General features: G+C 37.9%; 2 protein-coding genes across 3 annotated transcripts in view; one reads left to right on the top strand and one right to left on the bottom strand.

Annotated features, from left to right (window-relative positions):
- mtmr10 (myotubularin related protein 10) overlaps window positions 1–12,516 on the bottom strand; it is a 40,684-nt gene extending 28,168 nt beyond the window's left edge. Inside the window, exons 1-3 of the mRNA XM_055203165.2 lie at window positions 12,042–12,516; window positions 11,376–11,436; window positions 181–317 (exon numbers count right to left, since the gene is read on the bottom strand). Of these exons, the coding sequence (XP_055059140.1) occupies window positions 181–317; window positions 11,376–11,436; window positions 12,042–12,098 (255 nt within the window). The 5' untranslated portion in view covers window positions 12,099–12,516. The remainder of the gene's footprint in view (window positions 1–180; window positions 318–11,375; window positions 11,437–12,041) is intronic.
- Window positions 12,517–14,087: 1,571 nt separating this feature from the next.
- The window catches only part of myo1ea (myosin IEa), a 59,476-nt gene continuing 48,076 nt past the window's right edge, over window positions 14,088–25,487 (top strand). For both annotated transcript variants that reach the window (XM_073858942.1, XM_073858941.1), the window contains exon 1: window positions 14,088–14,355. In XM_073858942.1, the coding sequence (XP_073715043.1) occupies window positions 14,353–14,355 (3 nt within the window). In that variant the 5' untranslated portion in view covers window positions 14,088–14,352. The remainder of the gene's footprint in view (window positions 14,356–25,487) is intronic.

Raw genomic sequence — 25,487 nt, 5'->3', positions numbered from 1 at the left:
CTGAAAGCAGAGGATGCTGCCTATTTTTCCAAGATTATTTTTTCCACCATTCAAATCTGGTTGGGTGGTTAATAATAACACATTTTCTGTGGTGTGACATAATCAGAACACATTTAATATCAGACTTTACAAGGACCTTTACACCAATTTGAAGAAGAATCTTTATGTGTCTGTGCTTACCTGTTGTGGCAAAGAATTATGGGCAATGAAAGAAACCTTGAAGTTGGTACAGACAAGTTTTCCCCATAGGTCATCCTGACAGGTTTCCCCTCCAATACATTTCTTCACAAAGTTTGCTTCATTCACAACTATCTCACCTGTGAAGAATGAAGGAACAAGGAAGTGAGGTTTTTAGGAAAGCATGTTGAGTATGAACATTCTGGCATCTGTTAAACCAGGAAGGCTTGGTGTTGAACAGACAGTAGTTTACAAACATAGTGTGTGAAATTCTAAATATATGTATTTTGTGTAAACAGATAAGGTTTCTGCCAGAATTTTTATTAATATTTTTAAGACAAATATTTCAAAGAGACAAAATGTCCGTAAAGGTACAAAAGAATGCATTAAAATAATATGTTTAATTGTTCTTTGATATGTACATAGTAGGTATGTAACTTTATTAAGTGCAAAAATTTTCCAGAAACATTTTTACATGTCCATTTACAACCCTAGGATTTGTGCTTTGAATGAAATCGTACATTTTTGCCCTATTTGGAAGGGTCATGAATAATAATATTGAGCTCTGCTCTGAGGCTCATGCCAGTAGCTCATATTAGTAAACAGACCTTATATGTTTGAGCCTGTAAAATATAGATTTTGAGGAACAACTACTTGTTTGGAGATTGTTAATGGATGTTTCTGAGTGGTAAGTTTGTGGGGGTTTTTCAGTATGGACTTGCAAATGTAACCGTGAAGTCAAGTCAATAGTAGAACTTCAGCCTAAACGTTAGCTTATAACATTAACTAGCATATAGCGCTAACTCAGCAGTCACAACTTTGTTTTTAGCCTTTTAACAACTTTTGGGGCATACACGTCTTTTGCGTGCATGAGGTTAATATAAAACTGAGGAAACAAACACGTTTGAGGCTAATGATATGTCATTACCATGTACAGAGCTCTTATTACTCATCTCTATGCCAAGGTAAATACAGTTTTTTATTCTATGGCACCTTTAATGATAAGCAAGTATACTAGGTTGGATCCAGGGTCTTACAATGTGAAAGCACCAAATGTAGGTAAACAACTTTTGTGCATTACTTGGAGGTTGGCCACTTTATTATAAACTGCAACATTATTCACTGTAACATAAGAATAATACTAGATTATAAAAATGCATGTAAAAGTTTCAAGAACTGTATAGATTGATATGACAATCTATGTCTTATGGTATTTAATGAGTCCTTATTACATGAACAAAAGCTGTTTTACATATGAGAAGCAAGCAACATTTTGGATCAGTGACCACTTAGCTTACACACACTTAAGCTTCTTCATGCCCACAGAGAAGGGACTAAGATTCTCCTTTCATGTTTGTGAAACATGCCTTTTTAAAGGAAACAACCTGTTATGCAGATTTAACAGTCACATAAACGTTTACCATGGACAGAAAGCATGCACACCCATGCTGAGATTACTGAACATACTGCTTTTTAAAACCATAAAGAAATGCAGGTTTCATAAAAGACAGGTTTAAAATAACCAGCGTGGGCTTTTAGGATACAGAGGTAATGAGGTCATAGACTTCAGACTGTTGGTCTAATCCTACCTACTGCCCAGTAAATAAATATACATGTGACTTTTCAGTATTTAAAGATGTAATATATTTCTCAGACAGGATCTTCAGACTTTAACCTTTGCTACTGTAGTTTTGGAGAAAAACTCTGTGTTATAGTTTTAAACATACAAAAAATTATCACATTATCCAAAGTATTTTAAAAAAGCAAAGATACAAGGATCGTGGTAAATGCAAAACTTAAATAAAGAAAGCTTCAATTGTGCACAAATCTGCAACTGCATATTCTGTGTTGGACAGTCCTACACCTCTACTTCCGTCTCTGGTTAAACTCAACAGACTGCACTTAAGACAGCTCTCACACCCCCAGATGCAGAAATAAGGAAACAAAGCTCTTAGATCTAAACATAACATATTTCCTCTCTTCGCCCCGAGAAACGTTGACACACATCAAGAGACAACAAAACTAAAGAGAAAATGGTATATGTTGGAAAAGGATAATCAAGTCGCTGAGAGGAAGAGCGAAGAAAACAAAAACTCCAGCTGTGATCATTTTGTGTTTGAGCGAGAGAGTGTTTGTCAGTGCTGCTCTCTCTCTCTCTCTCTCACACACACACAGCTGGGACTGCTTTCAGAGGTTACTGTAGGGTAGGGTGCAGGCTAACCAAGATGGAGGTTATTTTTGTAGCAAATGAGGTAGATATTTTGCATATAAGGTACAATGATGGTGAAAGTTTTACTAAAAGATAACACCTAAGAAACCAGTGAACTTTTGACTTAGCAAGGAATCTGCTTCTGTGGAATCCAAGCAGCTGGCATTTACAAAGTATGACAGATCTTCTGCCGTTATTAAATATTTTTACTCTACAGTTGCTACTAAAATGCGTTGTTTAAAACATTTTACAATGTCTGACTCTATCTTTGAGAACTGCATAGATTTCTCCCTAAAACTGTGTACAGATTTTATGTGGGTCCACTTGACAGCTACAGCGTGAAGGCCTTTTAAATAACCAACACTCCCACTCACAACTGACGCATTCCAGAGTTTCCTCTTTTAGTGTCCGCCGGTCCACATCCAGCCCAGCTTACTAATGACCGTGCACTGGTCTCTTTTGCTTAGTGTGCTTCAACTCGTGTCTGCAGGGATTAACCAGCAGCTCGGTCTCTATAATCTACCAATAAACAACAGCAGATCTGTCTAGACTGCTGACAGGAAGTATATACATATAGTAGTGTTGGTGGATTACATGTGATGACTCATTGCAAAACATTTGTTTTTGAGTATTTGTGTATCGCCTATATTATTTTCCAAAGAAAATGTCAGTGGTGCAAAATTGGCTTTCACAGTGCTAAAACAGCATACGTGGGCATTAAAGGAGACATTTCACGAGACTTTTTTAATATGTCAAATAAATCTTTGGTGTCCCCAGAGTACATATGTGAAGTTTTAGCTCAAAATACCATATATGTAATTTATTGTGGCATGTTAAAATAGGCACTTTATGGGTCTGAGCTAAAATGCACAGTTTTTGTGTGTATCCCTTTAAATCCAAATGAGCTGCTCAGGTGGGCGGAGTCTCAAGCGCTCGCGCTGTAGTCAAGACAGAGCATCAAGAGGGAGATTCTCTAATGAAAGAAGTTAGTAAGCGATGTTCAGCATTATATATTTGAACAAGTTTAAAAAGTCAATCATCTGTTTTATGCATACTAAATATATGTTTATCAGCAGATGAGGAACATTGTGGAATAAAAATAAAGACTTTTAGGTCTCATGCTGCCAGTGTTTTAAACAGGCACAATGATTTTCAGCATGTTACAATAAAATAAACTTGCACAAACACTCAGAAGTTTACTTTTCGACCAAACCACATGAGCACATTTAAATGATCTGTAATAAAACAACACGTTTAATGCTTAAACTTTAGAGAAATTGATCAAATGACATTTATGCTTATTGTGTATGATAGTGAATACGCGTTGTTCTCTCACTCTGTCTCGTGCAGTGCAGTAATCATCGTGTTCATTCATATAAACTTCAGAGAAACATATTAAACAACATACTTGTATTGATGAAAGTGAACCGTCGCATTGCTCTCGCTCTCTCTCTCGCTCTCTCGTTGGTTCGCCCACTCGCTCTCTCTCGCTCACTCGCTCTCTCTCTCTCGCTCACTCGCTCTCTCTCTCTCGCTCACTCGCTCTCTCTCTCTCGCTCACTCGCTCGCTCTCTCGCTCTCTCTCGCTCACTCGCTCTCTCTCGCTCACTCGCTCTAAGGTAACGTTAACCCTCATCTTCAACCTTTAGAAAGACTATTAAAACTACAAGTTATAAGATTGTAGGCTACTGTTTGAGGTAATACAAACGCGTCGTGCTGTCAGTCATTCTTTCTCTCTGACTCTCGCACTTGTGAGGCCGCGGCATGTTTGAATAGCGCAGATGAAGGGGCGGTATCATTATAATAACATTTCCTTACTCCATCATGGGGGGAGCGAAATCCGAATGACCTATGCAAGCATGTGAATATAGAGAGAGCCTTACCAAAACAAAGTTACAGGGTCGCTATTTTTCATGTTTTCTGGGTTGGTAGAAACACTGGGGACCAGATTATAGCACTTAAACATGGAAAGTCTTATTTTCATGGAATGTCCCCTTTAAGCAATGTTGCTATGCTGTAGTAACAGCATGGGTGAGCGTTTGCTAGGGTTTATAACAAACCCTTAAGTATGAGAACTAGCCATTAGCACACACCACCACCAATGCCAACATCCCTATTGTAAACTATCATAACAATTTCATAACAACCGCAACCTACAAATATACATGATGCGATGGCTATTTATCTAAATGTTGCATTCTGATTTTTGTGTCTCACACATAGGGGTGTGAAGAAACGAATTACAAATGCTTTTGTTATTGTAACAAGCTACTTTTGCCCAGGAATTATATTAAGTAGTTTAAAAATAGTTCACTTTATATTTTATATAGTATATTTTAGGGTGTTTTCACATCTGTAGTTCGGTTCATTTGGTCCGGACTAGGCATAGGCCGTAAGCAAAAATAACTGTAAGCAAAAATACCACGGTTTTGCGGTATTGCCATTGTAACACTAAAATTTGTTATTTTCAAATGTCTGCATATAAAAACTTCAACTTTTTTAATGTTTATGCCAAGTAAAAATAAAGCCTTTAAATCATAATATTCATGAATTCAATTAGATGATTTAATAAATTTTGTGTAAACACAGTTTATACCTTGAAAACGGTATCACAGAAATTTTTTGTGGTTTTAAAACCTTGACTTTTTAAAACCTTGGTTATACCTTGAAACCGGTAACCGGCCAAGCCTAGTCCAAACCAAAAGCAAAAAATTATACATTGTAGCTTTTTTAGCAGTTTTGGTTCCTTTTCATACCAGATCTGGTTCGCACCAGTTGAAACAAACCAAAATTCGGTCATGTGATAAGATACACATTACTCATTAGCCACGTGTGTTTCAACATATTTCCTAAACCGCTTCTCGATTGGTCAGAATCAACGTGCGGGAAATTCCAACGGAATACCGGAAGTAAACAAAAAGGAGGAAAATACAGCAGACACCGTGGACAGATGACTGCGCGCTGCAATTATGTCCGTGGTTGTTACCGTATTTTCCGGACTATAAGTCACACTTTTTTTCATAGATTGGCTGGTCCTGCGACTTATAGTCAGGTGTGACTTATATGTCAAAAATAAATCATACTGACTAACATGAACCAAAGGAAAACATTACTGTCTACAGCCATGAGAGGGCACTATATGTTGCTCCTGTAGCCTACCCCTGAAAAAAACTGTTAAATGAAACATTAACTTAAAGACAACACAGAAAGACTTAAACAAAATGTCCCCCAAAAGAATAATAATTTTCTAAATAAATGCGACTTATATATGTTTTTTTTCCTCTTCATGATGCATTTTTTGACTGATGCGACTTATACTCCGGAGCGACTTATAGTCCGGAAACTACGGTATACATATTTTGTATACAGCACTCTAGACCAGTGGTTCTCAAACTTTTTCAGCGTGCGGCCCCCCTTGTGTACGGTGCATTCCTTCGCGGCCCCCTGAAGTAAAATTTAGGACAGTTCTAAAATGTAACATTTTAATTAAACAAAACATATTAAATTATACCTAGTAATGCTGTTGGTTAGTTGGCTTATTTTTTTACGCTTTATTACACAGAATTCATGATAAATTAATGTATTTTTATAAAATGTCATAAAACTGGGGACCCTCTGGCACCATCTCACGGCCCCCAGTTTGAAAACCACTGCTCTAGACAAACTGTTCATTTCCAGAATGAAGCGCGGATGCAGCTTGAAAAAAAACGTTTTAATACACTGCAAGCAGCGAAGCCACCAAATTTCTGAGGCTCCGCACCTCCTTGCAACTGCAGGTATGTCCGCAATCTGCCATTGGGCTAATATTGCTAATAGAAACTGTAAACAAACACTTCCTCATCCCATAATGCACATCGCAGCTCACTACGCCAACTGGTTTAGTCCAAAAATGCGCAGTACTTTCACACTTAGATCTGTTCGATCTCGGATCATGTTCTCACCACAAACAATCCGCTCCAGAGTTCGTTTGAAAGCGTACCAAGACCACCTCTTCAAGGAGGTCTCGGCCCGCGTGTTTGGTCCACTTTTGGTGCGCACCAGAGTTCGATTGCTGCATTCTCACCTGCCCAAACGAACTGCACCAAGTGAGCAATCGAACTCTGGTACGATTCAACTGAACTAAACAAGGCAGTTGTGAAAGCACCCTTAAGTGCTGTAACTGTACTTTTACTGCGTTACAGCTTTCTGTCATCACAACCGGTTGGGGGGAATAATATTTAGTCACTTCAAATCACACATGGCAAAATGTGCATGCCTTTTCGCAGCGCTGCGCAGACTGATCAGGCATGACATACTCCGTATGCTACGGCTCGCGGTACTTTGATGTCATACCTGGATCAGCCTGTGCAGTTCAGCATGAAGTCATACACGGCCAAACTTGCAACCTCTGTTTTTAACACATGGCACCACCAACTACATTTTAGTCATAGAGGATGACGAGGGGAAAAGTTCCGCTTCCACAACAAATCCAAGACACCACGGCACGGACCCTCTGATATATCGCCCAGCCCAACATAGTTTCATGTTTTATCTACAACATAAGACACACCATCTATACTCCCACTTGTGAATTTTATATTTTATATATGCAACCAAATATTATAACCATGTGATCCTTTAAGGAAAGGGGAGGGTGGGCAAAGGTCAGTATGTTTGATCAGTGAATTCTGAGGTTGAGGTTTTGCCTTTGATCTCCTTACCTGAGGCTGAATAAGGTAAAGCTAGGAGTACATATGAAGTAGGGAGAGAGGACAGAGAAGGCACTGAATGCTGAAACCAAAGGACACTGTGTGCTTAAGGTCGGATCGAGTTCACACAGGAATTCTCTCCTGTTGCATTGTGCTGCAAAAGTCACAGGCTAACGGATCTAAGCAACATGATAACAAGAACAGAGAGAAAGCGAAAGAGAGAGACAGAATGTGTGTGTGTGGGTTTGTAAAAGGACACTTTTCATGAGACAACAGACATGTTTGATGGGATGGCTAGTTACTATCAACCCTCTGTCTGTGTGCAGGGAATGGTGGAGAGATTTAAAAGGACCATTCAGTAAAAGTTCATTCTAAATGGATACTTTTAACTCAAATGTCCCCACACACAGAAGTAAAACAATCCTCAGTGGAACAGGAAGATGATTTTTCCTTTAAATCCAGTTTATTCCACTGACTGCATCCTAAAAACTGAGCAGTCTTTATGCGTTTATTAAAGCATTTATTTAGATCTTGCAGAAAAGTTCACTACAACAACCCCACATAATGTGCAGCTGGCTTAACTGTACGGTCACCATAGTGAACAAATACACAGTGTATCACATAGTATACACAGAAGTAATAGCGTACGTGAGTCTTTGTTTTCATTTCGGTGTTCAACGTCTATTTTCGAAACAGGGACGGTCTGTGCAGCTTAATTATAAGGGGTGAACATCTAAAAAAAATCCATCCGCAGACGTCGTACTGCAGCCGCCTTTCTGTCTGGTCCATAAAGCTTCTAGGAACAGAATCCATTAAGATCTCAGCCATCACAGGGTCAAAGCTGAATAGCAGGATGTTAACAGTTTGGAAATAATTTGATCTGACATTGCATGGGACATGCCTTAGAAAGGTAACACAGAACAAAGGTGGAGATTAAACGGAGCACTGAATCTACACGTCAGAGCATGTACTGCCTAGGAAATGAAAAATGGAGGATGAAGGCTACACACCCTGTTCAAATGTATTTGGTAGTGCAAGCTATATTTAAAAGTGCATATATTAAAGCAGTAGCACACTGCACACATGCATATATGCATGGTTGTAATTTGCTTTCTGATATATTGCCATAAAGCACAATTGCGAGTGTATTATGCACAGAAGTAAGGAAAAAACAACATCACACTTACATTTACGGGTTACATTAAGAAAGTAAGCTCTTCATTTAACAAACAACAAGCTATGTTTAAATGTGTCAAAGTTGCTGCTATTTATCGTCCTTGATATTGATGTCCGCCAAGTTCTGAGAAGAGATGATCTAAAAAAGAAACTCCTAATAATATCAGCTTAATATCACATACCTGCTCTATTCAGGCCAGGGTCACACTTTAGAAAATGTGTGACTGAAAATACTGAAGCTAAAGCCTCCAAAAACCTCCTCAACTCGCAGACAAATCCAAACACAACTAACCAGGCTGATCACAGGCTCTGTACGTTAGGCCACATGTTAAAAGGTATTTTAAAAATTCAGCGTAAGTGCAGGAAACGGGTTGGATAAGATACTGTATATACAGGAAAGACCTCTGTGACCATGTTCACATATGATCATTCCAGAACGTAATTTTTGTGTCATTTACGCACTAAGATGTCTCATGACATGCTCACAATAGCAGAGGTTTGTACATTGCTTGTGCAACTGCCTAAAAAAGAAAATGGCAAAGAAAGGTAATTGCTATGGAAACCACAATGCAGCCTTCTGTAACGGCTCAATATATCAGCATGAAGCAGTCTGAAACATCCAAAAAAAAGCAAAACACAAAAACAGTTTATCTCAGGTTACTACTACTTGCTCTTACTAAGGCCTTTTAAAATGCATTACTTTTGCCACGTTTATGCCTTTCATTTACACTACGCCACCGTTTTCAACCCTGATAAACGGAGTCCTTCGTAAATGCTGAAGACCCTGTTTTAGTTTGAGAACTCCGGGGTTGCCCTGCAGTGTAAATGAACGTAGACGGAGTCTTATGTAAACGAACAGCTGATGTTAACGCATCATTTTCAAAGTAAAAAATATTTTTATTCAGGTAAATGGAGGTTTGCAACGCAGGTTTTGCCAAATATAGTAAACATCTACCAACCAGCTATTATAACCGCTACATCAGATTGTTTTAACATGTATCCTTATAGATAATGTTTGTTTTATATTTATGTTTGAGTATTGTTGGGTTTGAATATTGTTGTAATGTTGTTTTGTTTAAATTTAGTTAGCTTATTACGAAAGATAGACTGTAATTTTAAATGCCATAGGACAGTGGTTCTCAAACTTTTTCAGCGTGCGGCCCCCTTTGTGTACGGTGCATTCTTTCGCGGCCCCCCCAAAGAAAATTTATGACAAAAACCAGTTCTAAAACTTCACATTTTCATTAAACAAAACATTAAATTATACAAAGTATTGCTGCCTTATTTTTTTTAGGTTTTATTTCACAGAATTCATGATAAATGAATGTATTTTATAAAAATGTCATAAAACTGGGGCCCCCCGGCACCATCTCGCGGCCCCCCTGGGGGCCCCGGACCCCAGTTTGAGAACCACTGCCATAGGATATAGGGCATTGTAAAGGCCAATATGAAGAAAAAATTGTAATGGGTCAGACATTATTTTCGAGTTTAATTTAAGTTTTGTTTGTCACTTCAAAATGAATTCTGTTTCATAAAATTTGTCTCTTAATTTTAATCGATGTTTTGCTGATAAGTTTTGTAAATATAAATTAATAAAAACAATAAAATAAACGCCACATTAGTATTTAATGCTTGTTTAGCCGATTGCGCTTTTTGCTATTTCTGTATTGCTAGCGGAGGACGTGCACAGACCTCGCACACTTTTAAAAATTAACGTCATATTAATTTTTAATACTTTAACCGGCCACGCTTTTTTGTGAGGGAACACACACACGCACTAAACAGCGGTAAAGGAAGATAAGTTATTTGGTGTTTTTCTGAAGAATACAGTCAGTTTGTAAGAAAAATTTCAAATGGACTATAAGATCATAAATATGAACTGCGAACAATGAACTATTATATAACAGCGTGAAATGGCTGAAGAGGAACTCCCTACATTAAGGGGTTGTGTACACCAAAACTTTTAAACGCGGCTGAAAACGCCTGGACAACGCCCAATGCCAGCTGTTTTTCAGCTGAGTGCCAGCTTTCTTCAGCTAAGCGCTTTGGTAGCTCTGATACGTCAGCTGTGAGATGGTTGGTTCCTGTGATACTTGTCCCGCCCCACCTCCACTGTGATTGGACGGCCGTGGAGAACTGACATTGACGAGCGGAGCTTTTCTTCCAAAGTTGAACATTTTTCAACTCTCGATGCTCAGCGTTGAGCGCGGAAAAACCGCCGGGCACCGGTTTTCAGCGCGGAAGAAAACCGCTAGTTGCTGGCTTATTTGAAAAACGCTGAGCTTCCATTGAAAACAATTGAAAACATGCGCCGGCCGCAGGCGTAAAAGCGCTGGTGTGCACGCCCCCTAAAGCAATAAGCATTTCTGTATGCTAAAGCTATACTTCACCTCTTATTATGTTTGATTGAATTTTGCATTTTTTGAAATTTATTTTTGCTTCAAGTTCGTGTTTAGTACTGTTCACTTGAATGCTTCCTTTTAAAATCATAAAGACATTTCTGTTTGGTTTATAACATCAAAATTAACCTATTAATGATATTAATATGTTGTAGGGGGGAGCTAGAACAATATAAGACTTTCCCAAAAACATTTTTATAGGTTCAAAAATAGTGTCTGTTGTAGTTGCCGGCAAAAGATCCAGGTATGAATTTTTGTCAATATCGCACACCCCTAGGCTGCATAAATGCGCAAAGGTAAGCTATTATTAGAGTAATAAGTTATTTTACACTTTTATGCGCATGCCCAGTTACGTGATTGGTCATGTTCATGCGTTTGTCGTGTAGTATAGTGTGGATGAAGATTCTTTTTAAAATTCCAGTATAAACGAGGATCGTTTTCATTTTAGAATGCCATTTTAAAACGCAAATGCTCTAATGTAAACAGGGCCTAATTTTTCTGCATATGCAATGGCAATGGCAGGGGTTCGGTACATTTTTACAATATGGAGAAGAATCCCATTGAATAAATCAGCCCTTCTGGGGTTTGAACCTACAAACAGACCAAATCTTTACCCAATAAGCCACAACTCTCCAAACACCAATGGTCTTGTGCTGTGAATGTTGTAGTCTGTGGGAAATGATCCACATTCATTTTCCCAAAACAAACTATTTTTAAATGAATTACCTGGCAGAAGTTTTGCTTCTAGTTTCTTGATGGGAAGTTGAGGACTTTTCTTCAAATCAGCCTGTGTGAAATACATTGAACATTATCAGGGCAAAACCACATTCACACTTTTAGTACGTACACAAAATCTTAGCAGAACTTTACACTTACAAATAAAGTACTGTGGAATAATGATGGTATCAGGTAACAACGTGATATAGTAACTTGATATACATGTGTCGTAATATTTATGTGTATACTATACATGCATATATACATACATACACAGATTATATATGTATAACATTGTATAAAGAATATACAAAGGTATATACTGCATTGTATTTATAATAGCCTTGGTAACTTAATTATCAAATCAATGTACAGAGTATTTGCTTATTAAGACAACAGGACTACTTTAGGACACTTTTTGTTGGTGTATGGTTCAGCAGTTAAAGTCAATAATACCAGCGTAGCAGATGACACCTGAGACACACAAACAGACCGTGAACTATTATCAAAATAAGTTAAAACTTGACACTAGACAGTTTGAGTTTATAATCGTACGTATGTGTTCACAAAGCTTTAAACATGCTTTAAGCCCAGAAGTGTGTTTATTTACGAGTATGATGAGTGCGTCTGCTGTTGCTGTGTTAGCATGCTAGTGTTGCATAGCTGTACACTCACCTGAAGAGGAGGAAGATAAGACTTAAAAGTCGGCTTAGTTTGTTTAGCGGAAAACATTATTTAAATAGCACGACACGACAAAAATGCGAAAGACGGATCCGACTGCAAATCCATCCAAAAATGTTCCAGATTTTTTGTTTTGCTGACTTTATAGTATCAGGTCCTGGGTTACCTCAGTAGAGTACGTGTTCAAAAACATGATTTCCATAAATGCAAAAGCAGTATTTCATCTACGGTGTCCATGCAGCAGTGAATCTCGGCTGTGTCCTATCTGATTTGTCCTGTTTAAGTCTCTTCGATAGCAGCGGCTGTCAAACTCTCAACTTTTCCTGGTTTTGATGCTGTAGTTTCTACCACTCGAAGCATTCACTCCATGTTTAGTCATCGCGGTAAATCAACAGTTTGAATGTGTTGAAGTCATGTGGCGATACTGCAGACAGAGCAGACGGGCTTAGTGCTTTAATTCACCGTCCGTTTTCAGCCATGTTTATTAAAGAAGGAATGGGGAGGTGCAGCGTCCACGAGCTCTATGGACCACAAAAAAAAAAAAAAAAACGGGAGGAGTTATGACGAGTCCTGTGGCCCACTGGGTCATTTACTAAAATTATTATTGTAATATTATGATATGAACATACTTACCATTTTATGATTCGTTTGATTTCCAACTGGAACTTTTAAGTTAACCTTTTAAGGGTTTTATATAACAGGATTTATTTAACGTGCTAGATATTTTTGCAAACACATACAATTATAATCAATTATTTAAATGGCTCAATATTTAAACGAGTTTTAATTGTATTAAAAAGTCAAACCCGCACATATGCATATGAATTTATAATTTTATTTTCTAAATAAACATGTAGGCTTGGAGTGCATTAATGGAGGCGCGGCGCCACCTGCTGGACCGAGAGATCATCCTGCAAATAAGAACACAGTCTTTTCTGGAGTCACATGGGCAAAATAATCATTTTTGTTCTACACAAAATGCCTACATAATTTATAGAACTTATAATTTGTTTTATTTTGAAAATACTTGAACTCAGAAACATGACATGTACACTGCCCTGCTGAAAAAAACATAATCAAACCAGCATGGACCAGCAGGGGAATTATGCTGGTCTATGCTGGTTTAGCTGGTGGTCACCAGCATACCAGCACCAAAACAAAACATATTCTGGTTTTGCTGGTATGACCAGCATGGGATGCTGGTACTAATGCTGGTGTTAATGCTGGTGCTGATGCTGGTTTAGCTGGTGTTCACTAGAAAACCAGCACCAAAACACAACATATGCTGGTCTTGCTGGTATGCTGTTTTTTTCAGCAGGGTGTACGGCAGTTATATAATCTTATAGTGTACTGAAAAATCCAGCAAAGAGAAGCATAAGCTGGTTTAAGGTGGCAGTAGCTGGTCCTCCCAGCCTGGCAAAGCTGGTGGGTCAGCTGATCTTTCAGCCTGACCAGCTAAGTCCATCTAGACAAGCTTAAAAAGTAACCAAAACACAGGTAGACCAGCTTAAAAAGTAACCAAAACACAGCTAGACCAACTTGCTACACCAGCAATACCAGCTAAAACCAGCTAGTGCCACCTTAAACCAGCTAAAACCAGCTACCAGCTTCCTCAAAAAGTGAACTTGAGATATGATCCACTAACTAGTAAAGTTCCCTGAAACCTCATATTTGTTTATGGTGCATTATAAAGTGAAATTGTTAAGCATGAATTGTTAAGAAAATTGTTATTGTTACAGCAGGTGATTATTTGATATACGTTTTGCATTTTATTATCACGATTACTCATTACATTTAAAGGGAAAAAAATTCTGCGACACCTCTTGCAAAACCACCAACCACCTATACGCCATATTTACACCACTATCAATTAAAAATGTAGAGATTTATTTTACGCAGCCTGACTTGCGCAGACAGCACACGCTCGAATATGCTACGTACGGAATCATCTGGTGGGATTCCCTTTGGAATGATGACGCGGTGAACGCCGCTCTCATTGGCTGGGAGGCAAAGCTCGAATCTCCATTTATGGGTGGCTTGCCTGCTGTATTCCGTCGAGCAGCAGATACAAAGTTTAACTTCATAGTACAGACACACTGCAGTACAGTGCGCACTGAGCGGTGCGCTATACATTAGTATGGAGCGGCGACACTGGTGCTGAGGAGACGTTTAACATCACAAGAGGCTAAAAGACACCGTGGGATCACACTGAAACTTTTATTGTTTTTAAACGTTACTTTTTTATTTTAATAAGTAGTTACACAAAGGATTATAACAGAGGAACAGCTGCGGACTAATAAATAAAATGGTAAGTGAGAATACACTATGTATATCATCACATTCGCTGTGTCGCGTATCTCTTACTGTGGAAAAACACCAGGGATGCTGCTTCTGTTTCGAAAAAGGCTTTCCCAGCATCAGTATCTCCATGTGAGACGTAACTGCTTGTTACTGTTGTTTTGAACTTGAAACCGGTTTAATAGATACTGAATGTACAAGAATGATCCGTATTGACCTAACGATTTAATTGATGTTGTAGTAGGCACCTGTATATATTTGTATACTTAAGTTGTCAATGGCTAATATATTATACATTCTTATAGGTTTAACTCTTTTGAGGTTAACATCTGCAGTATGACAAAGCAAACCTATGAACATTTTCTGTTTTAGCCATGTTGTTCCTGCTCAAGACATTTGGGCTTAATACATGTTCATATGTAGGCTTTCTTACTTGTGGCCACATTGTTATTGTGAACTTTGACCGGTCTACTGGAGAAACACCCTGGGTGTCATGTTTAGCTATTGTTTGCCCTCCATCTCTTGTTCATTTTGACTGAAACAGCCTCTCCCTCTCAGTCCTACTGAACAGGTTATACACATTTATCCCTAATACACTCAGCTCTTCTTCTGACTTAGTTAATGTAAGTTTATTTTGGCCCTGCGTGTCTTTTGTTTGGTTTGTAGCTGAGCATAACAAGGACTGGTAGATACAATTATAATGTTATTTTGCAACAATATTGGCAGTAATATTTGAGATGCCCTAGGGAGATATTTTGTTTGTTCAAAATAATAAAGGTAAAACATAAGACATAGCGAATTGTTTCTTGCCAGCCTGGCCTAGTCTTCCCTACATAACCTAAGATAAATAGAGACACACATTACTAGTGTCCATGGTTACAGGTGTACTCCTGTGGGAAAGGGACTTCCGTGCAAATGCCCATAAGGACAAGCTGGGTTCTGTTTTGAATACGCGTGTATTATGCGAGCATGTGCGTGCTTGTGTGTACGTGTCCGCATTGGACACATTTCTTTTTGTAATAGAAAAAACGCTACACATTTTCTTTCTCCTTAAGCGATATTAGCCTTCTCAATTGGATCTCATGTCAATATGCTTTCATAGCCCGTGCTCATCTTTTTTTCATCCTGGCAAGTAATACAAACAGGTACAGATCAGGTGTAAAACAAGTAAATCCGGTTCAGCCATCTCATCCGCACACGCAGACACATTTTATGCAAGCTATGCAGCTTGTAGAACAAGTTTTCACTTTGTCTTTACACAAACAAAAATCTAATGGCGTAATATGTAACTAATGCAGTTTCACATGTTTCATGCTCTCTCTAGCGTTTATTATGTACATACATACAATGTCAGTATTTTTGCATTAGAGTGGCTAGAAGTGCATTTTGTTATATTAATTTCGGTAAAGTCTCCACCCATTTCTAATAATGGAATATGAGGTTATGCTGTATGTGATTTGCATGCATCTGAAAGGCTGTCTATATAGAATTAAGTTGGAATTTGTATATTTATTTGTTGTGACTACTGCTTGTCATTGATTAGACTTGTTTTGGTTGCGACACGCTTCTTAAAATGATGTAGCAGTTGGCAAAAAAGTGCTGGATTTACCAGCTGTGTGGAAGAAATGTAGGTTGAGGGCATTTCTTAACGCTAAGTTACTTATAAGACTAATATAGAGACATGATTCATAAAGCTTTACATTTACGAGCAGTATGAGAATTTCTTTGTTTACATTGGCCATGATACTTTAAATAGCTAAAGATATGTGAAAAAAAAACCTTCTGAGACCACCTTTAGGTTGAATTGAAACACAGTTGGGACTGTGTCCCAACAGCTGACCAGTTGATGTGTCTAACCTCACTGATGCTCTTTTGAATGGGAGCAAACCCCATGATTCAACATGTAGCTTCAACATGAAGTTTGGCATTTGTCATGCTGTATTTTGACAAGGTACTGATGTTGAATAGGGGCTGGATTGCTAATTCATCCTAGTGGGATTCAGGTCTGCACTTTGTGCAGTCAGGTTTTTCCACCCTGGCACTGATAACTATTTCTTTACTGAATTAACATTTTGCGAAGGCACAAAGGTCCTCCCCAAACTGTCCCTGTTTCAACACATGGTTCTTAAATGTCATTGTTCTGTTTGTTTTCAGTGGAATTACTGGAATAGCCAAACCTGCTAATTAGAATAGGGCGCTCACATACTTTTGACTATACGGTGTGTTTAAAATTAACACTGTTGTGTTGTTTATGGTCTGGGATGTGGTTATTATACTCAAAAAAGATGCTGGATTGTCAGGAACTTTTTATACTAAAAAAGATTACTAGTTTAGGTAAAAACATATATTGTTTTACAAGCATCTGGGTTTTACAGGTTAAATCATACAGTATCTCACTTGCACTTTGGAGTAGCTTTGTTCACCCTTTTTTCCCTCCACATTATATCTACTTTTTCTTTCTCTGCCAGATGCTGAATAGTAGGTCAGTATGGCAGCATATGTTTTGCATTAAGACCTACGGAGGGGCGGTACATGCTGAGTAACGTCCCACTATTCAAAGCTTATATGTCACTCCACCACAGGATTGCTGAGAAATCCAGACTCTTTCTGAAAGAGTCAGCAGCCCTCACCTAAACAAGACAAATGTCTACAAGATTTGCTGAAGTCAAGATTAAATCGCTATTGCTCAGTTCTTTATTGCTGGGGGTATTTTTGTACATAAATATATAATTTTCTTGCAAGGCGGTGTATTTTCCTCAGTGTTAGCTGGCTTCTTTGATGCTGACTCTTTGATGGTGTTTTATTGTTGGGTTTTTTAACTACTCTGAACTGTGTTTATTAAAAACGTACAATCCAGATGTTTAGTCACAGTAGCTAAGAAATAAAAAAATACACTGGTGTGTTTAAATGAACTAAAAGCTTAGAATGAAAGAAATGTTTATTTGTAAAATCTACATTGTCCTTTGTTTTGAGAAAAAGGTTGATGAGGATTTCTGGTTCCCATGCTTTGTATGAGGCTGTTATTTTAGTTTTATTCTGTAACGTCAAAGACTTGTTAAAGGAAAACACCACCGTTTTTCAATATTTTACTATGTTCTTACCTCAACTTAGACAAATTAATAAATCCCTATCTTTTTTCAAATGCGTGCACTTAATCTTTGTACAGCGTGTCGTGAATGTGTTAGCATTTAGCCTAGCCTCATTCATTCCTTAGGATCCAAACAAATGAATTTAGAAGCCACCAAACACGTCTATGTTTTCCCTATTTAAAGACTGTAAGTATGGTGGCACAAAATAAAACATGACGATTTTTTTAAGCGGATAAAAAATAAGAACTATATTGTATAGCGGATGAGCACTTAGTTTGCAGCACTTCGACCTCGGGTGCAGTAATATTGATGGAAGTCTGAGCGAGAGCTGGAGTAGACAGGAGTGATGATGTTACTGCACGCCGAGGTCGAAGTGCTGCAAACTAAGTGCTTTTCCTTCATATGTTTAATGTTCACTTAACTTCGAACAAACTGTTGCCAGTAAATAACATAAATTTTCAGTAAGTTACTGGTAAACAGCTGCATAACTACAGCATTTTTTTTCAGTGATTATCTTATGTATTTATTTATAGTTGTATTATTTAATTTGGATTTTGATTGCTAAAAAATTATCTTAATTCTTCTTTAAAAGAAGTAGAGGAGGTCTGGAGTTTCTACACGTTTAATCTTGAAGAGACTGGAGTAGCTAACAGCTGTAAAATGAGATCATTGTCAGCGTACGTCTGCCAAGTCACCTTGCCTCTCCTGTTTCGCTCATCTGCATAACCACACTGGTGTAAGGGTGCTGGTGAACACATTATTTATCTGCATCCTTACTAAAAAGTGGGAAAGGCAAAAACCAAAAGGCGTTATCCTTTGAATAGTGATGTTTTGACTATGTGGATGCCCAAGAGGTTGATGTTCGCATACAGAACAGGCCATAATTTGTTTGATCTGCACTAAAAGATGACTGACATGACTTGGTACCTTTGTGGGATATTGTAGAATTAGTATAAGTGCTTTGTTTTATAAATAATTTTTTGTAGAATAAGTGAAACAAACTTAGTAACATTAAAAAAGAAAAAAGGAATAAAAGGTAGAAAAAAGTGCTATTTGGATCATTAAACGAAAACATCACTGTTTTTCAATATTTTACTATGTTCTTACATCAACACTGACAAATTTATACATACCTATCTTTTTTCAATGCGTGGACTTTTAATCTTTGTACAGCGTGTCGTAAACGTGTTAGCATTTAGCCTAGCCCCATTCATTCCTTAGGATCCAAACAGGGATAGAATTTAAAAGCCACCAAACACTTACATGTGTTCCCTATTTAAAGACTGTTACACGAGTAAATATGGTGGCACAAAATAAAACGTTTGTTTGGAGCCATAGAAATGAATGGGGCTAGGCTAAATGCTAACACATTCAAGAAGCACTGTACAAAGATTAAAAAAAGTTTTATTTTGTGCCACCATATTTACTTGTGTAACTACTCATGTAACAGTCTTTAAATAGGGAAAACATGGAAGTGTTTGTTGGCTTCTAAATTCATCCCTGTTTGGATCCTAAGGAATGAATGGGGCTAGGCTAAATGCTAACACATTCACAACACGCTGTACAAAGATTAAAAGTGCACGCATTGAAAAAAGATAGATATGTATAAATTTGTCAGTGTTGATGTAAGAGCATAGTAAAATATTGAGGTGGTGTTTTCCTTTAAGATATTTAGAATTGTGACGGACCAAAAAGTTTATCATTAATCATTATTTTTTTCATTTTAATTTGGAATAAAAAGACGTTTTTTGACAGGTCTTTGTATTCACCCGTACAATGTCTGTTGAGGTGATCACAGTACACTAGACTGTGACAGACCAGGCAGCTTTGTTTGAGCAGCAGTAAAATTCATAGTCACACAGATAACACTTTACAATAAGGTTGTATTTGTTAACAATCAGTTAACGCTTTAACATGACCTACAATGAACAATAAGTCCAAAGCATTTACTAATTTATTATTAAAATCAAATGTTTAAACTGTAAACATTATTAATGCACCATGAAATACTAGGAATAACTGTACTGACATACTAACATCAACATGCAATTAATACATGCTAAAAACTATTGTTCATTGTTTGTTCATGTTAGTTAATGCATTTACTAATGATTATTAATACAGCCTTATTGTAGAGTGTCACCGTCACACATACAGATATTTATTTAAAACATGGGTTTAATATTAGTAGTTTTAGGGAAATGGGGGAGTGAAAGACTAAAGAATAGTGAGTTGGTGTTTCAGTGTTTATTTTTCTCTATAATACATTATCTGTGAGACTGACCATGGCACACTATACTGTGTTTACTTATCAAACTCCACTCAGGGTTAAAGAATGACTGCAGTCAAATTTTCCCACAAGCTTTGGAGGTGAATTAAAAGCCCAGACAAACAGCACTCTGTTAATAAGAGAGCATGTATCAAAACATTGTGGTGTCAGTGTACTGATGTGTATCTGGTCAAGAAAATACAATAAGCACAAAGGTCATCAGAGTGGCTGTATAGATGCAACAATTTTATTGTTGTTGTTGACCTATTTTACCTTTATGTCAAGCTTGTGGATTGACAGAGAGTCTGTACCTTAAACCTGTCCTTCAATAACACATCCTACATCCTATCTGGCATATACTGTAGTTTTTGGTTGTTTTATTTTATTTGTTTGAAGTTCAGATGGCAAAGTCATCAAAATTCCTTATTTCAGACACAATCTGTTCTTGCTGATGCAGTGCACAACAGCTCTAGAGATATATAGTGGTGTTGTCATGGAAAACACATGCAGTGCTAACAGTGTGTCAAAGTAATCAGAGTTCTCAAGAATCAGGTCTCAGTTGTTTGTTGAGCAAAAGCTGTATAACCTTTATTTTTTTTATTTGGAAAGGATATGAATTTCATGAACGCTACTGCTGATGTAATATTGGTATCATTAGTATAAAGAGCAGCGATTTGTTGCTCATAATTGTTGGTTTCACCCTTACTGTAATTCATACTTTGGAGTCCCTGAGCCTCCTTTATAATCCCCACGTCATCTATTCTAGTGGTTTTTTTTTGAATTGCATGAGGTCAACAGTATTTATCCTGTATCATTTCCTACAGGAAGTGCGATTACAACGCTTTACTTTCAAATCATGACCGGACAAATCTGTCGCAAATATTGTCTGTCATTTCAGCATTTTGTTTCTGCATCCTTATTTTTTATGGTTGTAATTTCACCAATAAATCATATATCTATATAAACAACTCAAACAAATATATTTGAGAGAAAACTGTGTAAATATACAACATCTCATTGTTGTCTGACATTCAGGACTGTTAAAACAATTGAGTGTTTTGATCCTTAAAACAATGAAATTATAAAAAAAAGTTTTTCCGGGCCTTACTGAGCCCTTTGAACACATTCTCTTTATGTTCAATGTGAGTCGAGAGATCTGAGAAAAGTCTGGTTAGCGGCTGTGTGTGATCTGATGTAGAGGTATATGATCCACATGCTTAGAGAATGTAAATATTTGTGCTTTTGATAAATATGTGTAAGTGCTGCGTAAAGATAGATGTGTGTGTTTTGGTGATCATTCACATCAAAAGACCTTCGTCCATTTCACATGACCTTTATGATACTGCACTAGCCAGCAGTGAGAATTATAATAAGTTAACTTTCCTGATTCAACATAAATCATAAATTGTTTTAATATGAATGAATGAATGAATGAATATTTTATTTAAGTGTCATGCACTCATAGGTGCCCAGCCCACATGGGCTTATATGACACTATCCAATCATTAGGAAAGATGTCCATCCCAAAAGAAAACAAACAATATAATAAGCCACAACATCCTGACATAATCACAACTAGATCACAAAGTCTTTTGTCTTAATGTCCATGCAATCTCAACAAAGGTTGCCATACAAAAAATTTCAATTTTCAAATAGTTTACTTGATATGTATTTTTTTTATAACCCTTGCATTAGTGAATGTCTCATTGACTGGATAATTTTTAAATATAAATTTAAATTTAAAGGGACACACATTTTTTGAAAATATGCCCATTTTCCAGCTCCCCTAGAGTCAAACATTGGATTTTTATCGTTTTGGAATCCATTCAGCCGATTTCCGGGTCTGGCACTACCTTTTTTAGCATAGCTTAGCACAATCCATTGAATCCGACTAGACCACTAGCATCCGCTCAAAAAATAACCAAAGAGTTTCTATATCTCTCCTATCCAAAACTTAACTCCTCTGTAGTGCCCGAAAATAGTCCCCTTGGTAACTTTCAATAGCAGAGGAAGGATTATGGCGATGCTAAATGATCTAATCAGATTCAATGAGTTATGCTAAGCTATGCTAAAAGTGGTACCGCCAGACCCGGAGATCAGCTAAATGGATTCCAAAATGGTAAAAATCAAATGTTTAACTCTAGAGAAGCTTGGAAATAAAAAATATTTTCAAAAAAGGTGGAGTGTCCCTTTAACAATAGACTTGCATCAGAATAGAAATAATATTTATTATTTTTGTATTATTCAGGTATAATATATGTTTAAGTCTGTAATGTGAATATACTATATTGCTTAGACAAAGAATAAATTCAGGTCATATAGGGGCGGTTTCCCGGACAGGGATTAGACTAGTCCTAGACTAAAACATTTTTAAGAGCTGTCCAAACTGAAAACAACTTGAACTGACATATCTTACAATACATCAGTGCCCTTTGTTTTGCATCAAAAGGCACACAGGTAATGTTTTTAGTAAGGCATGTTTGTTAAAACTAGTTATATTTTCTAATTAAACTAAGGCCTAGTCCTGGATTAAGATAATCCCTGTCCGGGAAACCGCCCCATATGGTTTAATTGGGGTTAAATTTTAGATCAGTGACTCATTTATTTAAATACTTGTGTGATTTTTTTTTTTTACCAAAAGGCAAGATAACATCTCTGAAGGATGTTCGATGTAAATTTCCTGTCCAAACTTATATACATTTTTACAGGGTCATAAAACCGCTTCGTAATGTAATTTACATGGATGCAATGATCATTTAAATCTCTGTTTAAGGAAATTAAGCTTTCTTACTTATCAGAGTGATCAAGCTATTTGCTTGGCAGCAGCACTTAAGCTGGACTCTTTCCCATCAGGACTGTTAGCTCGGTTAGGAAATTATGCTTTTCTTTTTGTCATTCGCCAGCTTCCATTTTTTGCTGCATATGAGTTACAGCCCCTGACCCGCAACATTCCTGTTTTGGTTATGTTTGCTCTTCCCCAATGCAGTATGCATAAGACATTAAAGGGTGAACACACTGTCATCACCAGACAGCACAAGTTTACGGAGACAAGTCATACCAGCGGCAATGTCATAGACCTGTTCAACTGGCCCTTCCATTCCTGTTCTCATGTGTTAGCACCTTCAGACGCATTTTCATTGTTACAAAGGGTGTTACTCTGTCCTTTAAGATTGGCCCAAAATAGACGGCAGCAAAATATCCTGAGGGGACTTGGGCTTCTCTGTTAAATGTGTTAATCGAATTCCCACACACGTCTGACTTAAATCAATGACTTAATTACAGGCTTCTCGTGTGGGCTGGTAATGTGGCCCCTATGTTGTTTCGTATCTCTGTGAATCTGTGGAAAATTTCTTCAGACAGGACAGCTTTATGAGCCAGCTGTAATTTATTGTATGCACTGGAGCGCTCGTAGATCAGTAGGCACCACGTGGAGTACACCTTTTTAATGCAAATATTGTTTTTGTTTTTTGCATGGGACTTTATATGTGTCAAGGCCAAAACCGGTTTAAAGACTACTTTCCTGATCAGGCCTCTCTGTGTGAACCTCCCTTAAAGTGAACCAAAATAGGAGGTGACCTTTGTTTGTATGAACTCAAGAAGCTCCAAGGCGATACATAAAATGGTTATCTTCGTGTAGGAACGGTGGCTGTATGTCTAAAGCTATAAAGCACACCATATAACCATAAATCTGGCTGGTAAACCTGGCCTCCGGCTTTTATTTATTTATCGAACTGAATGCGTGTGTATTTTTTTCACTTCTGGGAAGGCCTGTTCTCATGTATTTTTAAAAGCAGGCTATTAAGGGAGGCCATAAGCCGTTTCTCTGCTATGTTCTCTCCGGCAGAATATTGATAGCATACATACTTTATTGACAGTTCTCACTTTCATGACCGCATTTGACATTGCTTAGATTTCAAAAATGTATGTTTTGTTCTTTGTAGTCCAATTTTTTAGGATTAAATATTTTAATCGTAATAATATGTGTAAAAATGCATAACAATAGATGTGTTGTGTAGCTTGCTATGGCAGGACAGGTGAATAATTTTAAATTGTTAGCTTAAATATTCAGTTGCTTGATCTAAATATGATTAGATTTGGTCATTTATTTAGGAAACATAAACAATGTAATGTACTTTGTGTATCTATACTACAGCCTACAACCGAAGACTGTACACTTGCCAGAAAAGTCCGCTCCCCTTCTCCCTCTCATAATGGGAGAGGGAGGGTGTTACTGCGCCGAGTCGAAGTACTCCCAAAAGTGCTATTACGCCATAAAATATAGTTCCTCTTTTAAATCCGCTTAGAAAAGCGCTACGTTTTATTTTGTACCACCAAACTTGCTCGTATAACTACTCGTCTTAAATAGGAAAAACGTTGATGTGTTTGGTCCCTTCTAACTTTATCTCTGATTGGTACCATTGAATGAATGGGGCTAAGCTAAATGCTATCGAAGTGTCGCAGCGCACTCCAGCGCTTACGTGCACGCACACAGATGATAGAGGGATGTATCAACTCTTCTTAGTTAAGGTAATAACATAGTTTAATATTGAAAATGAGTAGACTATTCCTTTAAGACAGAGAGATGTTGGTTTTGCTGGTTGTTGATTAGTAACAGCTGTGAATGATCACAACACGCTTAAGCAGCCACGTCACTGAAGTGAACTAGGGTCCTTACCAGTGCCCGAACCTGCATACACAATATACTGATTTATGACCTCGGGACTAGGGAACGAATTGAGACACGGCCTAAGACTCTTTCTATGTACACAAAAGGCCTATTTCTCTCAAATATTGTCTATATCTGTGAGCACTTCTCCTTTGCCGAGATTAGCCATCCACCTCACAGGTGTGGCATATCAAGATGTTGATTAGACAGCATGATTATTGCACAGGTGTGACTTAGGCTTGCCACAATGAAAGGCTACTTTAAAATTTGCGGTTTAAAACACAGCACAATGCCACTGATGTTGCAAGTTTTGAGTGAGTCATGCAATTAGCATGCTGACTGCAGGAATGTCTACCAGAGCTGTTGCCCGTGAATTGATTGTTCATTTCTCTACCATAAGCCGCCTCCAAAAGCGTTTCCGAGAATTTGGCAGTGCATCCAACTGCCCTCACAACCGCAGACCACATGTACCACACCAGCCCAGGACCTCCACATCCAGCATATTCACTTACAAGATTGTTTGAGACCAGCCACCCGGACAGCTGCTGCAAACTGTCAGAAGCTGTCTCAGGGAAGCTCATCTGCATTTTTCTCGTCCTTACCGGGGTCTTGACCTGACTCCAGTTCATCGTCGTAACCAACTTAAGTTGGCAAATGCAATTGATGCCGTCTGGCACTTTGGAGAGGTGTTCTCTTCCCAGAAAAATGTTCACTGTACAGGGCAGATGGTAGACATGGCGTCGTGTGGGTGAGCAATTTTCTGATGTCAACGTTGTGGATCGAGTGGCCCATGGTGGCGTCACCTCATGTTGCAGCATGATAATGCATGGCTCCATATTGCAAGGATATGTACACAATTCCTGGAAGCTAAAAACTTCCCAGTTCTTGCATGGCCAGCATACTCACCGGACATGTCACCCATTGAGCATGTTTGGGATGCTCTGAATCGACATATACGACAACGTGTTTCAGTTCCTGTCAATATCCGACAACTTCACACATCCCCAACATTCCACAGCCTACAATCAACAACCTGATTAACCCCATACCACCCCCCCCCCCCCATACAGCAAACTGCACATTTTAGAGTGGCCTTTTTTTGTGCCCATCCTAACGCA

This window comes from Misgurnus anguillicaudatus, chromosome 21 (assembly GCF_027580225.2).
Source record: "Misgurnus anguillicaudatus chromosome 21, ASM2758022v2, whole genome shotgun sequence".
NCBI lineage: Eukaryota > Metazoa > Chordata > Actinopteri > Cypriniformes > Cobitidae > Misgurnus > Misgurnus anguillicaudatus.
The sequence above is the reverse complement of the archived record's forward strand: the minus strand, read 5'-3'. Positions and strand labels throughout refer to the sequence as shown.